Raw genomic sequence first — 16,756 nt, forward strand, 5'->3', positions numbered from 1 at the left:
GTGAGTGGTGTAGTTTTTTAGTACATAACTCTTTGTGATAAAGCTACACTTTGTTTATTACTTATTTTAGTGCTGGTTGTTGTGGCAATCCATTTGTTGTTAGAAAGGATCATGGCTAGCCGCAGAGTGACCGCTCAGCAGGTTGTTGGCAAGCTTTTTGAGTCGCCTGCTGACCATGATTATGAGACTGACTCTGCATCTGAGGCAGAGGAGGAAGTGAGAGATTCTGGCAGTGAGTTTTCTGTCTGAGAGGATTCCTCTGATGAGGAAGCCACCCTCAGTGCAGATGAAGGACCTTTTTTAGAGGAGGACATTGATGTGCCAAGAGTGCAGCAGCCTGGGGCTGAAGGGTTTCTCATTACTAGACCTGACACCTGGATTGCCCCAAACATGGAGCAGCCACAGTTACCTGCATTTACTGGCCTCCCAGGGTGTAGAGTCAATACGGAAAACTTTTTGCTTGTCAATTTCTCTCACTTGATTATGGACGATGTATTTTTGGAAGAGATTGTTGAGCAGACTAATTTGTATGCGGAGCAATATTTGAGGGACAACGCTGCCAAACTTAGGCCTCATTTTAGAGCTTCTCAGTGGGTTCCGACATATCTGGAAGAGATGAAAAAGTTTTTAGGTTTGACTTTTTTGATGGGGTTGAAAAGGAAGCCATCACTAGCTTCTTATTGGTCTACTAGTCCCTTGATGGCAACGGCTATATTTCCTGCAACTATGACTCGTAATCGCTATTTTCTTCTTCTTCGTATGCTGCATTTTGTAGACAATGCTTTAGCCTTACCACGAGATCACCCTGATTGTGACTTTTTAAGATTAGGCCTATCCTTGATCATTTTGTAGATTTGTTTTTAGAGGGTCCATGTTCCAGGCAAAGAGATAAGTGTGGATGAGTCCTTGGTCCTGTTCAAGGGGCATTTCGTTTTTAAGAGTACATTCCTAGTAAGAGAGCACGGTTTCATGGAATGAAATTGTATATGCTGTCAAAAAGTAGTACAGGATACATGTATAATTTCCGGGTCTACACTCGTAGGGATTCCAGTATTGACCCCCCTGGTTGTCCGCCCACTTTTGGAGTTAGCAAGAAAATTGTACGGTAACTTGGTAGACAACTGTTTAACAAAGGTCACCATTTGTACGTAGATAATTTCTACACTGGAGTGCAGTTGTTCAAGGAGTTGATTAGAGTGAACACTGTTGCTTGTGGCACAATCCGTTCTAACCGGAAAGGCTATCCAAAGGAGCTTGACTGTAAAAAACCTGCGAGGGGACAGTGCAGTGCCTTGCGGAATAATGAGCTGCTTGCTCTGAAATTTTCAGACAGGAGGGATGTGTACATGCTATCTACCATCCATCATGAGAGTACTTCCCCTGTGACTGTTTGGGGTCAGGTTGCTGAAGTGCGCAAACCTGCATGCTTTTTGGACTACAATAGGCACATGGGTGGTGTTGATAGAATAGATCAGAGTTTGGAACCTTACACTGCTCTTTGTAAGTCTTATGTGTGGTATAAAAAGTTGGCCCTACATTTATTTCATTTGTCAACTTTTAATGCATTTATTGTGTTCAAGGATTGGTCACCTGAGTCAAGGAGGAAATTTGCTAAATTTCAGGAGTCCGTGATAGAGAGCCTTATTGTGTTGGAACAGGCAAGAGTTCCTAGAGTAGCAGTGGTGGAGGATGTGGCTAGATTGAAAGATCGCCACTTTCCAGATCACATTCCTCCCACTCCCCAAAAAGACTTGCCCACTAAGAAATGTTGAGTATGTGCCCGAAGAGGTATCCGGAGGGAGACCCGGATGTACTGCCCCGATTGCCCTTCAAAGCCTGGGCTGTGTGTGGCTGGCTGTTTCAGGACTTACCACACCAAAACATTTTTTGGCGAAATACAGTGAGCGTAAACTGCCTATTTTATATTTTCATATGTTCAGTTTCACGGCTGGCATTACTGTCATGCATTTAGTTACAGCTTTTATGTTTGTAGTTTTGTACTTATTGTAAAATTAGTTAGTGGTTTCTTTGTTGTTTATAAACAAAAAAAGTGATGGTGGTGTGCGTGGGGTGGCACTTGGCTGGCGGTGTACGTGGGGTGGCGCTTGGCTGGCGGTGTGTGTGGGGTGGCGCTTGGCAGGCGGTGTACGTGGGTGGCGCTTGGCTGGTGGTGTTCGTGGGGTGACGCTTGGCGGGTGGTGTGCGTGGGGTGGCGCTTGGCTGGCAGTGTGTGTGGAGTGGCGCTTGGCTGGCAGTGTGTGTGGAGTGGTGCTTGGCTGGCGGAGTGTGTGGAGTCGCACTTGGCTGGTGGTGAGTGTGTAGTGGTGCTTGGGTGGCAGTGTTTGTGGAGTGGCGCTTGGCTGGCAGTGTGTGGAGTGACGCTTGGCTGGGGGGGCCACCCACACGTCAGTCCACAACCTCCCATCAGCTAGTGTGATTGCTGTATCAGGCATGTGGCCGTATGTAAGTGATGGGCCCTTGAGTAGTGCTGTCTGTCGATGCGAGTGTTGCAATGTGCTGGGCCCATGGCTGGTGGCGTGAATGGTCTTTTGCATGTCATGTATGAAAGGTGTGTGAATGGACTGTAAAACCGTTGGTGCCTTGACGCGGCTTTACAGCTCACAAGCTGTGAGTCATTGGTTCAGTTTTTTGGCCTTTCAGTTATTAACAGTGCATTTTACTTTTGTGAAATCTCTTGTTAATACAATTTGATCTACTGACCATCACTCACCCTCGTGCCAAATCCAACCAATATGTGTGGTAAAAATGTCAAAACCTACTCCGCTGTATTCAGGCGTCGCAGCACACTTGTGACACGCTAGGTGTCTCAGGCGGGACCCCGATGATGAAACATGCCACCAACTTAGTTGGTGTGTGAGGGGTCTTTTTTAACATAACAAAAGTGCATTTCTTTTCACAATTTTAGTGTTTGGCACATCATAGACGTATGTGGACGCATCAAAATGATATATTTCAAAACTACCTATGTTTGGGGGGAGGGGCACCCATGTTTTAGTCCTGGGTGTGGCCTTCATCTAGGTAAACCTACCAAACCCAGACATTTTTTAAAACTAGACACCCCAAGGAGTCCCGGAAGGTGTGGGTTGCGTGGATCCCCCAACATTTTGTTACAGATACTCCTCTGGAAACCTCAAAATTTGCTTAAAAGAGCATATTTTCCTGACTTTTCTTTGTAGGATCACCACTCCGGCACAAAATTCCTATTACCCAGCATTCCCCTCAATCTCTCATGTAAAATGACACCTCACTTGTGTGAGTCCCAAAGCAGAATCAGTCTAAAGGTGTATAAAGGAAAAATATGTGCTTATCAACTCGCTGTGCTATCCCCTCAATCTCGACAGGTTTTTGGCCTTTTTCTGTTGCAGGCACCTGGCTCACCCACACAAGTGAGGTATAATTTTTAACGGGAGACTTGGGGGAGCGCTGGAAGGAAGGAAATTTGTGGCTTCTCTCAGGTTCCAGAACTTTCTATCACCGAAATGTGAAGGAAAAAGTGTTTTTTTTAGCCACATTTTGAGGTTTGCCAAGGATTCTGGGTAACAGAACCTGGTGAGAGCCCACAAGTCACCCCATGTTGGATTCTCCTAGGTGTCTAGTTTAAAAAAATGCACAGGTTTAGTAGGTTTCCCTAGGTGGCGGCTTAGTTAGAGGCCAAAATCCACAGGTAGGCACTTTGCAAAAAACACCTCTGTTTTCTTTGGGAAATTGTGATGTGTCCACGTTGTGTTTTGGAGCATTTCCTGTCGCGGGCACAAGGCCTGCCCACACAAGTGAGGTATCATTTTTATCGGGAGATTTGGGGGAACACTAGGTGGAAGGACGTTTGTGGCTCCTCTCAGAGTCCAGAACTTTCTGTCACGAAATGTGAGGAAAAAGTGTTTTTTTGGCCAAATCTTGAGATTTGCAAAGGATTCTGGGTAACAGAACCTGGTGGGAACCCCACAGGTCACCCCATCTTGGATTCCCCTAGGTGTCTAGCTTTCAAAAATGCACAGGTTTGGTAGGTTTCCCTACGTGCCGGCAGACCTAGAGGCCAAAATCCACAGGTAGGCATTTTATAAAAAACACCTCTGTTTTCTTTGGGTAAATGTCGTGTGTCCACATTGTGTTTTGGGGCATTTCCTCTCGCAGGCACTAGGCCTACCGACACAAGTGAGGTATAATTTTTATCTGAAGACTTGGGGGAACGCTGGGTGGAAGGAAATTTGTGGCTCCTCTCAGATTCCAGAACTTTCTGTCACCGAAATAGGAGGAAAACGTGTTTTTTTAGCCACATTTTGAGGTTTGCAAAGGATTCTGGGTAACAGAACCTGGTGAGAGCCCCACAAGTCACCCCATCTTGGATTCCCCTAGGTGTCTAATTTTCAAAAATGTGCAGGTTTGGTAGGTTTCCCTAGGTGCCGGCAGAGCTAGAGGCCAAAATCCACAGCTAGGCACTTTGTTAAAAACAGCTGTGTTTTTTTTGGGAAAATGTGATGTGTCCACGTTGTGTTTTGTGGCATTTCCTGTTGCAGGCGCTAGGCCTACCCACACAAGTGAGGTACCATTTTTATCGGGAGACTTGGGGGAAAATAGAATAGCAAAACAAGTGTTATTGCCCCTTGTCTTTCTCTACATTTCTTCCTTCCAAATGTAACAAAGTGTGTAAAAAAGACGTCTATTTGAAAAATGCCCTGTAATTCACATGCTTGTATGGGCACCCCGGGATTCAGAGATGTGCAAATAACTACTGCTTCTCAACACCTTATCCTGTGCCCATTTTGGAAATACAAAGGTTTTCTTGATACCTATTTTTCACTCTTTATATTTCAGCAAATGAACTGCTGTATTCCCAGCATAGAATGAAAACCACTGCGAGGTGCAGCTCATTTATTGGCTCTGGGTACCTAGGGTTCTTGATGAACCTACAAGCCCTATATAATCCCCGCATGTAGAAGAGTCCAGCAGACGTAACGGTAAATTGCTTTAAAAAATCTGACATCGCAGGAAAAAGTTACAGAATAAAACGTAGAGAAAAATGGCTGTTTTTTAACCTCAATTTCAATATTTTTTTATTTCAGCTGTTATTTTCTGTAGGAAACCCTTGTAGGATCTACACAAATTATCCATTGCTGAATTAAGAATGTTGTCTACTTTTCAGAAATGTTTAGTTTTCTGGGATCCAGCATTGATTTCACACCCATTTCTGTTACTAACTGGAAGGAGGCTGAAAGCACAAAAAATCCTAGAAATGGGTTATGTCCCAGTAAAATGCCAAAATTGTGTTGAAAAATTGGGTTTTCTGATTCAAGTCTGCCTATTCCTGAAAGCTGGGAAGCTGGTGATTGTAGCACCGCAAACCCTTTGTTGATGCCATTTACAGGGAAAAAAACACAAGCCTTCTTCTGCAGCCCTTTTTTCTGAAAAAAAAAACAAAATTCTCACTGTATTTTGGCTAATTTCTTGGTCTCCTCAGGGGAACCCACAAACTCTGGATACCTCTAGAATCCCTAGGATGTTGGAAAAAATGACGCAAATTTGGTGTGGGTAGAATATGTGGGCAAAATGTTATGAGGGTCTAAGTGCGAACTGCTCCAAATAGCCAAAAAAAGGCCTGGCACCTGAGGGGGAAAAGTCCTGGCAACAAAGGGGTTAATAAACTAATATGTTTACTATTAGGCATAAGGGATGACAAAGATAAATTAATTAATGAGGATGATAAAATTATCTCAGTATGCTGCAAACATATCAGTCACAGCCCACACCCACTGATTATATATCAGTTCTATTCAGGAATATAAAGCTCCAATCCTTACAGCCATTTAGCATAATAATTTCAAAACTAGTATCCTAAAACAAGAATTAGAAAAAGCTATTAAAGATCTGCGATCTGAAAAATGAGGAAATCCCAAAATAATAGAAAGAAACATGTACTGTGGTATTAAGAAAATAAGGCTAGAAATCCGAAGAACTGTGGCCCCTATCAGCCAATATCATTGACCAATTTGAGACTCTCAAAGATATATATAAAAGTACTTGAAAATAGGATTTCTCCCTGGATAGCCAACCGATTGAATTGTTGCAACATGGCTTTATCACAGGTAGAGACATAGCTTTGCAGTCTTCATTTTTTATATTGCCAGTGTACAGAATAAAGCAACCTTTGTGATCCTTCAGAATGTTGAAAAGGCATTTGACGTCGTCTCCTGGCCTTTCTTCTGGCAGATACCAAGACACACTGGCTTTGGTATCATAATGATCAGCCAAAATCAAGCCTTATATAAAGGTTTAACAGACAGGGCTGTCAATCAGCAAAGGTTTTCTGATCAGAGGAGAAGTCCATGCCAAGACTGTCCTCTTCCACCACAATTATTTGTCTTATATCTAGAATGCTTTACGCAACTTCTAAATAAATGTATGGAGATCAAGCCTCTGATTCTGAATGATTCCTCAAGCAAAGAGGTAGCATACACCAATGACTATTAACATCTTATCCTATAACTGCTCTCCTGATTATTCAGATAGAAGCACAGAGATTTGGTGTGAAATTTGAATGCCGTCTTAATAGTAGCAAAACTCAAATTCTATATGACTGATGAGCATGTCACCACTACAGTCACTTATCTGGGGGTGGTAGACCTGACAGCCTTATGGTGGTCTTCCTCCAACTTTTTGCCTCCCTCACTCAGTGCTTGTGCTCTCTCCCCTAAACATGGTAACATTGGCTCATACCAAAATGGCATAGTTAATTTACCTATATAAAGTGCACAATATGTGCCCTGGGTTTGTACATTAAATGCCACTAGTGGGACTGCAGCACAGATTGTGCCACCGACTTAAATAGCCCCTTAACCATGTCTCAGGCCTGCCATTGCAAGGCCTGTGTGTGCAGTTTCACTGCCACTTCGACTTGGCATTTAAAACTACTTGCCAAGCCTTAAACACCCCTTCTACTACATATAAGTAACTCCTAAAACAGGCCCATGGTGGCCCATAGGACAGGGTGCTATGTTAGTAAAAGGCAGGACATGTTCTTATAAGTTTTACGTGTCCTGGTAGTGAACAACATCCAAAGATGTTTTTCACTATTGTGAAGCATGCTCCTCTCATAGGCCAGCATTGGGAATTCCCATATTTACTTTTAAGTGGTAATTTCTGATCTGAAAGGAGTGACATTGTCACGTTTGGTACGGTGGGAATGGAAATGAGAAATCCAGCTTACTGGTGGTTTTTAGAAAGTAGGCATTTCTCAGCACTTACCTCCCTCTGTGCCTTACAGTCTGCCTCTCATACACATCTGGTCTGCACTGGTTGACATCTCCCCTTGTGCATTTCAACCCAGATAGCCATAAACACAGGACACTCAGCTGCATACTGATGGGTCATCCTGGGCAGGAGGGGCTCTCACTAACTCTTCAAAGGCTACTGGCCTCACCCTACATAAAGGACTAATAAGCCCCCATAGACCTCCTGACAGACAGGACTGGGCTAAAAATGGAACTGGTGCACTTCAAAACCACTCTTTGAAGTCTCCTCCATGTCAAAGTCACATTTAGGTGTATATACTAGATCTGTGGCCCCCCACAAATCAGACACTTCTCCACCTACAACTGGACTTTGTCAGAAGGACTGCTGTGCTGCCCAAAGGACTCACCTGGACTGCTTTTCTGGAAGACTGTTCTTCTGCTGTTGCCCTGCTGCTCCCTTACTCTTATGAGAGGGCTTTGCCTTCCCACCACAAGTGATCTCCAAGGGCTTGTCAGCATGCCTCCTGCCAAGAAGTCTCAGGGCCATCAAAGACTTCACCCTAAAGAGAAAATCAATGCCACAATGCACCGTGCTAGAAAAATGGACACAACTCTGGTCTCGCGGCTGAAAAAGCAATGCTATACCTGCAGAATCAATGCAGCACCTATGTATATTGACACATCACTTCCCATGGCAATAAGGAACTGATGCATCATCTCACCTGTGTATTAAGAATTGACACATCACCTCTGCACAATTAGTGATCGATGCATCGCTTTGCTTTCCGACGCCTCACCTCCCCTGTGGTCTGCATTGTCTTTGTTTTTGTTGCAGCCCAGGTACTTTGTGCTAAGGCGATACATCCATTGATTCCTTTAGATTAAGACCTGTGTAAACCTCTAAAATGTGATAAGCTGACCTGTGTATAATGGACCTTTGTCATTTTCGTGTGGCTTAATGGTTTAATTCAGATAAATATTATCTATTTTTCTCAACTGTGTGGATTTGCACAGTGTTACTGACTTATGAGTTATTGCACAAATACTTTACACATTGCCTTCTGAGTCAGCCTGCCCTGTGCCAAGCTACCAGAGGGTGAGCACAGGATAATATAGGTTGTCTTGTGACTTACCCTGACAAGGGTTGTCATCCCTATTTGGACAGGGTGCATACCTGTGCCAACTAGAGACCCATTTTCTAACAGGGGTCAATATTCCATCAATTCCAACCAGATTTTAACCTAATCAGGATATTCTTTAGACTTACATAAATGGGCCTGATTCACACTCGGTTTTTAGGGGAGATGCAACGTAATCAGAATAAATATTCCTAAAAAATGTACTGCTTTATTGCGAGCACTACCATTAGTGGTTCCAAATACGTTTTTGCTTTAAAAAATGATTTTCTACTCTCCAGGGCATTTTAAGAAATCCTGTTCAATTTCCTCCTTGGACCAACCACTTCACAAAGGTCAACAGGCACTATCATGTCTAAGGGACTACTATTGGCCCTGTTTTTCCAGCATACAGGTGGAGGGGTTATCTGAAACTCCTTGGAAATCTATACAAATATCAAAGTTTGGCCATTTTTTTAGTCCTCTTACTTCAAAAAGACCATCTTTAAGAATTCGCTAGTCTAGTCCCAAATTTGGTCAGTCATTTCACAGAGGTTGGCAATTCCCAGATATACATGATGCACCACTTTATGGTTTAATCCATCACTTCCCATTTTCCTCTTTCTGATTCACTGGCAGGCAACTGGTCATGCACTAATATACAGCATTTAAGAAATTTGACTATAAACTTAATCTTCAGTTTCTTCACTACATGTGCCTCTACTTTGGTTTATGTTAAAATAGTTTCTTTGAATATATACAGCTAAGGAATACATTTTATTTAAAAAAAATACCAAAATCTGTTAAGCAGACCTAATAACCTAAAAGAGGTCAACCTATTCGATTTCCAAAAGTCAAACCATCTGGTGGTACACCTTGCACGTATGAGATTTTTTCAAGGTGGCATTTTTCAAAATGTTGCATCAAAACGTATATTTTTGGTTGATTAGCACACCTTGTAGATGAATAATGTGTAACTTTATCTTCTGTTGTCTTTATTTTTCACAAATACAACAATACACTTATATCCCAGAGCGACAGCTAAGTAAAAAATAAGTTGACCTTTCTCTTATATTTGCAAAGCAAATACATTTGAATAGAAATTTGAGGCAAGTGATTTTAGATTGGAAATTTGGAGGCAATAGAAACAATGACAATTGCCTTTGGAAGCCCTAGAAATCAAACCTCTCCACTGTGTGAAGAAATATGTCCCATAACTGCTTAGATTAAGAAAACGTCTGCTTGAAATGTACTACGTTATTTGATATATTAAGTGCTGGCCCTTTGTACAACTAGTAATTCCTATCTCAATATTCACAATAATGGGAGAGGGGTCTCTTACAGAGTTGCTTAGATGAAAACAACTGAACCAAACTCACCCAGCAGGTTTCTTCCTCGATTTAGCTTTTGAATTCTGTTCATCTCATTTTGGCATGGGAGTCCTGAAATAAAATGTAAAAAAACATCCTTAAATATTGCAAGCCAATAATTCAAATATTTCGATATAATCTTAAAATTTGATTTGTTGATTTAATGTTTACCTCCTTATTTCACAAACAAGTGGCTCAATTTAGAGAATAGTAATAACTTAAAATATTTTGCTTTGTGGAAGTTCTGAACCCTCCATTGGAGGATTCTCTGTTCTTGGAGAATCTGCCTGCTAAAATACTACTGCACTATCGATAAAAGTGCATGAGATTTCTAAATTGATGGTGCTGATATAAGCAGAAGATTCATCATTTCCACTACAAATCAAAAGATGTTATTTTAACACTAAGCCCACCCTTTATCTTAGTTTCATACCCCAAACACAGTGGTATTACCAGTAGCATACAAATTCATTCATTGTGTTCCTGTTTTCTATGTTTAGAAAGAGCATGGTCAAGGGAAGCAAACAAGGTTGTCTTCATTATCTTTGAGCTGAACCCTTATTTACCTTTTTGTCTCGTGAGGGTCACTGTTCCTTTACCACTTGAGCTAGCACATTTGAAATGGATATCAATGAAGGTGTAAACAAATCTGTGATCCTGGTTTCGAGGTTAAATGAATGTTAGTAGTTTGTGCATGTCAAGGTTTAGATACCATTTAATTAATAAGGGGAGGTTAAAATTTATATTAACATTTGCCAGATACTCAGCAATCTATTAGGGCGATATAGATGTTTAAGCTAATTCAAACTCAGTAATCACCATCAACTGTTGTGCCATTTATTAGTATCTAATACCAAGTAGCCCAGGGAAGAAAAGAAGATTTGAGAGCCAAGCTCAAACTATTTTCAAGAATCACTTTGTATTGGTTTAGTATTTGCTATACCCATACATTCAGCACAAATCAATTAATGTGGACTATCTTTGACCTATTAATTTTAATCAAGTAATGTAATGCTATCACTTATATTGCTTATTCATGTGGGCAATTAAATATAAAACCCTGAATAGCAGTGGAGCGCTTCAGATATAAAAAGAGAACCTGCTTTGACATACGAAGGGAACGAGGAGGAGAGTCACAGGCAGATATCTAGTAAAGCCCATACTTTGATAAAATTGACTAAACAGAAACACATGAGTTCACAAAGTTTACTTTGAGGGTGAATAAATGAATTGAGTGGTGGTACTAAGAAAAGAAGAGGGCTTTGATTTCTGTTCTAAAGTAGTAGAGTGAGGCAGTCTCTAATGAAGTGGAGTACAGTGTACCAACAGGTAAGAGTTGATTCTTTGTAAGTCTGGAAAACATGCAGCTGCCTCATTTAGTGATAGGGAAGATAGAGGCTTGCACTGTTGACTGGAAGGCAGTGGCGTAACAATGGCTACTGCTGTCCCCATGGTGCTGGGGGCTCCAGGGGGGCCCCCCTGTCACTGTGCACGGGCTGTGGGAGCAGGGCTGGCTTTAGGGTAGTGCGACCAGTGTACTGACTTTGGTACGGGCGCTGTGTTTAAAAATAACTTATGGGTTTAGAAGCGCTGAACTTGCTTGTTCATCCAGCAGTTTTCAGGCAACAATATAAAATTTAAGATAACTCTGGTGATTATTGCTACTGCTGGTGAGAAATCTGAATTTTGTCTAGTGGCAGCTTTTACTCATCATAAAGTAGCTCAGAGAGATAATGTACTTGATTTAAGTATGTGCACAATGCCGATCACAAAACTATAAGTGAGCTATGGGGGAAGGATGGAGGGCGCCAAAACAGTTTGTTGCACCAAGCACCACCAGCTCAACGGCCATCCCTACCTGGGGGGTCCCCTTCATGTATTTTGTGGGAGGGTCCCCTCAAGTTTCATTACTCTACTGCTGGAAGGATGGACTGAACAAAATAACGTACCCTCATTAATGACCGTAATTGTTTTTTTCAATACTGTTTGGTCTAGCTGGAGCTATAACACCATAAGTGTTTGGTAAAATTTACATTGTCAACAGCAAGAATATACAGAGAGCAAGAAATATTGTCACAAGGACTATATACAAAAAGATTTAATGACTTGGTACCATCATTTTGAAATCATTAAGAGCTTAATTTACATAAATCTGCCATGACATTTTACCATTTGGCTTCATCCTTAACTTAGTCTCATGAAAATTTAACAGTTTCAAATGCATTATTTCCTTATAGTTAGGATTCAGTATAGCCTGTGAACATCCTAAAAACAGCGATGAAGGTCATCTTACAATAAATGTAAGGTTCAGGATACAGTGGATGATCATTTCAAAACCCAGAGAGAAAAAGGGTATTGGATGTGGCTAAACTGATTAGATTTGAATGAGGTGATACTGGGAACACTTGACATATTCCAACTAGACACTTACCAAGAAGACAGACTACTGTTAGTGTGCAAAGACATTACAAGATGTGCAGGACAAGCTCATGAGAGATTACCTGAATTAGCCTGGAGATATAAAGTTGATTTAAATAAGTCCAAAGCATTGCAGAGAAGCTATCACTTGAGCTTTAATGATCGAGATCTTGCTAACATGAGACCATCAGTAATTAAATTACAGATCAGGGAATTAATTGGCTACATATACAAATGGAGTGAATTAGATAGATGGGAAGGAAGATGGGTAAAGAAGAAGGATCCAAGGAACGTAAGGCTAGATCTGCCACCGGCTGGAGCAGATGAGAATGAGGAAGATATCCAAATACTTCCAATGAGAGAAGTTCCTGGTGGAGGTTATGTTCATGTACCCTGACATACGAGTGATATTGCATCTTTCACAAATGATTTCCCAAAGTTGAGAGATAAGCATGTGGAATGGTGCAGACAAGTCGAGCGATTTGTGAAACTTTCAAAAGTTCTGTGGGAAGAATTTAACACTTTATTTGACATTGTTGTTCCAAGTGATTTATGGGTTGAATACAAAGTGTCTGTTGATTGGCCTGACAACAAACCTATGAGACATCCAGTGACTAAAATTCTGTCTCCAAATGTGATTCTTGAAATTAAGTGTCTTCTAAAGATATTGATTGGATTAAGATTGAGAGAACGACGCAAGAGTCCAAAGAGTCTATAAATTCCTACTATGAGAGATTGCTGAAGGCGTTCAAGCAGTATAGTGGTATAGAGCCTATTGAGACAAAAGATATGAGACATTCTGTGTTCAGATTTTTGCATGGATTGAAGCCTGAGGTTAATACAATGATTCAGCAACATTTTATTTGTTGGCAGAGTAAACCAATTGATGAGATTCTGAGATATGCAAAAAATTGCAGTGATGATTTGGAGATGAACAGAAGAAACAAAGAAAAGTTGATGGTGAAACAGATGAAAGCTCCACAGAGGAGTCAGAATCAACAGTTTATGGGGAATTGTGGTGCTATGCAAGAAGACTATCAGCAGGGAGGTATGATGATGCAAGGAGGTAATGGATTTCAAAAACAGGGTAGGATACGAGGTGTTCCAATTGACCAGAGTACAGAAGGGAATGTGGTGACTTTGAAAAGGACTAATCCATGCCATGTTTGTGGCAAAATGGGCCATTGGAAGACGGGATGTCATTTTAATCTGAATAATGTGGCAAATGAGAATCAGATGCAGAATGGATGATTTGTGCAGTCTCAGGGAAACAATCCAGTTCAGTCACAGCATATACAGAGACAGCAAATCCCAAGGTCAATTAATGTAGGTTCCACAAGCCCCGATGCCACAGCAAAAGGCACATTTTCCCTGAACTAACTTCAATCAAGTCCCAAATGCAAATACCCATCCCTTTGTGAATCAATACCCCATGATCTCAAAAGATTAAATTTACAATTCTGGTCAATTCCAATGACGGTGCCTGAGAGGGGAGGAGGAATGTGTACTTGCAGCATCATTGGAGTTAGACCAGAGTGGTTCATTCTTAGATGGTGAGGTGAATGGCCACCCCATATCATTTTTAGTAGACACAGGTGCTCCTACTCTAATGTGAGAACAGCAGAGGTGCCTAACCTAGAAAGAGAATCCAAGTTGCAGGAGTTGCAAATAAACAATTGACTAGTCCCATCACAGAAGCTGTACCTGTAAAAATAGGGTCCGTTGAAGAGAATCACCAGTGTGTAGTGTATGATTCTAGTCCCTCGAGTCTACTTAGATGTGACCTCTTGTGCAAACTTAATTGTTCTATCTATTGCACTCCAAAACGCATTGAGATACAGACTCACGATGAGGATGTTGCATTTAAAATTGTTGATCAAAACCTGGATGTCAGACTGTACCCCATGCCGACAAGTGATGATTTACCCACAGGTCTGAGAGAGACAGTATTGTCTTCAGGATTTTTTTTATGGTTCTGTTTATTGAGTTTGTTGCATACAACAAAAAAGATAGAAATTAACACAAATGCAATGTCATTATGTGCCACATACAGTAGATCGTTCCATCATGTCCATATAAGTTTCACATTAGCATTTCTTCATATGTCATGCTCCTACATACGAAACATTGTAGCTTGTACACCACATAATACTATATCAGGTAAGGATAGTAAATAAGCAGTGAGCGGGCTCCATATATCTCTAGGTCGCGATGGTACTGGCAGTTCCTCAGTGTATAATTCCAACTGCTCCTTACAATACACCATATCAGCAATCCACTGTTTAAGCCTGGGCATGCATTTTTTCACAGCCACTCGTCTTTTAGCTAGCACTAGGGCCACCCCCACAAATCTATGGCAAAATGACTGCAACAGTTTAATCAGACTAAATACACAGTTCTTAGGAGTGCAGGGAACTTTTCAAGAAAATATATAGATCTCATCAAATGTGTTGAACCTGTGTGGGTAACTGTGAAGCCAAATGCTGAGTATCAGAGGATTCCACAATACAACAAGACCCCTGAAACAATTGCTGGGATTACTCCAGTGATCGGTTCCATGATTGAGAAATTAATCACCAATGTGTAGTGTGTTATTTTAGCCATGTGAGTCTACTTAGATGTGACCTCTTGTTCAAACTTAATTGTTCTATCTATTGCACTCCTAAAAGCAGAAGGAGATTATAGGGAATCCATCAATTTGCTTTCAGGTTTGGCAGTCCTATGTCAGCATGATGCGAGTCCCACAAGGGTATACTAAGAGTCCTTCAATTTTCAAACAGATTCTGAAAAAGAACCTGGAGACCCTAGAGATGCCCTATCATTCAGTCCTGATCCAATATATTGATGACCTACAGGGGTTCCAAACACACACAAAGCTTGCAGACGAGACACAATTGCTGTGTTGAACCACTTAGCTGAGAATGGTCAAAGTATCCCCAACCAAGTTGCAGCACTGTGAGAAGGAAGGACATCAACTTGAGAAAGGCACAGGGAAGGTGTCACAAGAGAGAATTATAGCAAATCTAAAAATGAATCCACCAACAACTCTGAAACAAGTCAGGATGTTCACAGAAATGGTGAGCTGCTGCCTTTAGTGGATTCCCAACTTTTCCCTTTGGCAAGCCTTTACAAATGTTAACACACAGGGAAGTGTCAGATCCAGTACCACTGGCTGACATCTGCATGCGTGCCTGCTGAGAGAAAGTCTCTGCTTTGCTCCGGCACTGGGAATGCCTGATTACAAATATTTTACCTTTGTATTGCAGTGAGAGAGAGGGTTGTGTTCTCCCAGTGTTAACACAGGTACATGGAAACACTCATAGGCCTGTGGTCTGTTTTCTGGCTACATTTGACCCAGTAGGTTCGGCATTGCCCAACTGTCTGAAAGCCATTGCTGCAATGGATGTCAGCATAGAACAGTGCAAAAGCATTGTTTTGGGTCATCTTCTGAATGTTTTTGTGCTCCACTGTGTAAAAATGTTGCTACCTGGAACAAAGATACAAAACCTCACAAGCAGTCGGTTGACACACTATGCGCAGCTCCATTTTATCTGCCCCGAACATTACTCTCAAGAGATGTACAACATTGAATCCTGCAAATTTGCTACCATTGCCTGTAAGTGATGCAAACATTTGATGATGCAATTGAGCTAGGCTGTCTAGATGTCACTGAACTGTGCACCATCCAAGATCTGACGTACAAGCTGTGCCACTCTCTGAATCAGATTATGCAATGTTTGTTGATGGCTTCTGCTTAGGGTACCATGAAGGAAACCTGAGAGTGGCCTATGTGGTCTGCACTGTCTCAGGTATGGTTGAAGCTTCGTGGCTTCAAGGAGACTTTTCGGCACAATTGACTGAATTGATTGATCTTACAAGAGCATGCTGTGCTTCAGACCAGCTGAAGGTGACCATTTTCACCAACAGTCATGACTGTGGACAGTTATGGTCGCAGAGGGGTTTTACGATCTCCTCTGGCTCTCCCTTATGCCATGGTGAGAAAGTGTATAACCTTTTGAAGGCGTTATAGGTGCCTGCCCAAATTAGGGTTTTGAAGTGCTCAGTGCACCACAAGGGAACTCATTATGTGACTGTGGGAAATAGCTATGCAAACGCAGTAGCCAGATATTGTGCTTTAAATGCATGTGCTTTCAGTGGTGAGCATCAACATGAAGGTACACATGAGAAAAATTACAATCTCTTGCTAACTGCAGCATATACATGGGAAGTAGTTAAGAGATTACTGGAAGAAGTGTCAGAAGCAAAACAGCAAGTCTGGATCAGATCAGGCTGTGTCAAAGGAGATAAGGATAATATCTGGGTTTCAGATGATGGAAGACCGGTGTTCCCAGATAGTTTGCTACCACCTATGGTGAGACATTACCACGCCCCCAGCTCATGTTGGATATGATGCAACGGTGAGATTCTTTCAACAGATATGGTTCAATCCTAGGTTTAAGCTGATGGCAGAAGCATTGTGTCACAGATGCGTTACATGTCCACAGATGAATGCAGGCAAATGAACTGCAGTAACACTGAGTGACATAGGAAGACCACAAGGTCCTTTCAACAGGATGCAGTTAGACTTCATTGAGTTACCTGTGTG

The 16,756-nt window shown here is 41.7% G+C and overlaps 1 protein-coding gene across 1 annotated transcript in view; it reads right to left on the reverse strand.

Moving 5' to 3' along the window:
- Positions 1–16,756, reverse strand: part of SPOCK1 (SPARC (osteonectin), cwcv and kazal like domains proteoglycan 1) — a 1,898,920-nt gene that overhangs the window by 36,844 nt on the left and 1,845,320 nt on the right. Inside the window, exon 9 of the mRNA XM_069199218.1 lies at positions 9,742–9,804. Within this exon, the coding sequence (XP_069055319.1) occupies positions 9,742–9,804 (63 nt within the window). The remainder of the gene's footprint in view (positions 1–9,741; positions 9,805–16,756) is intronic.

Source organism: Pleurodeles waltl, chromosome 7 (assembly GCF_031143425.1).
Source record: "Pleurodeles waltl isolate 20211129_DDA chromosome 7, aPleWal1.hap1.20221129, whole genome shotgun sequence".
NCBI lineage: Eukaryota > Metazoa > Chordata > Amphibia > Caudata > Salamandridae > Pleurodeles > Pleurodeles waltl.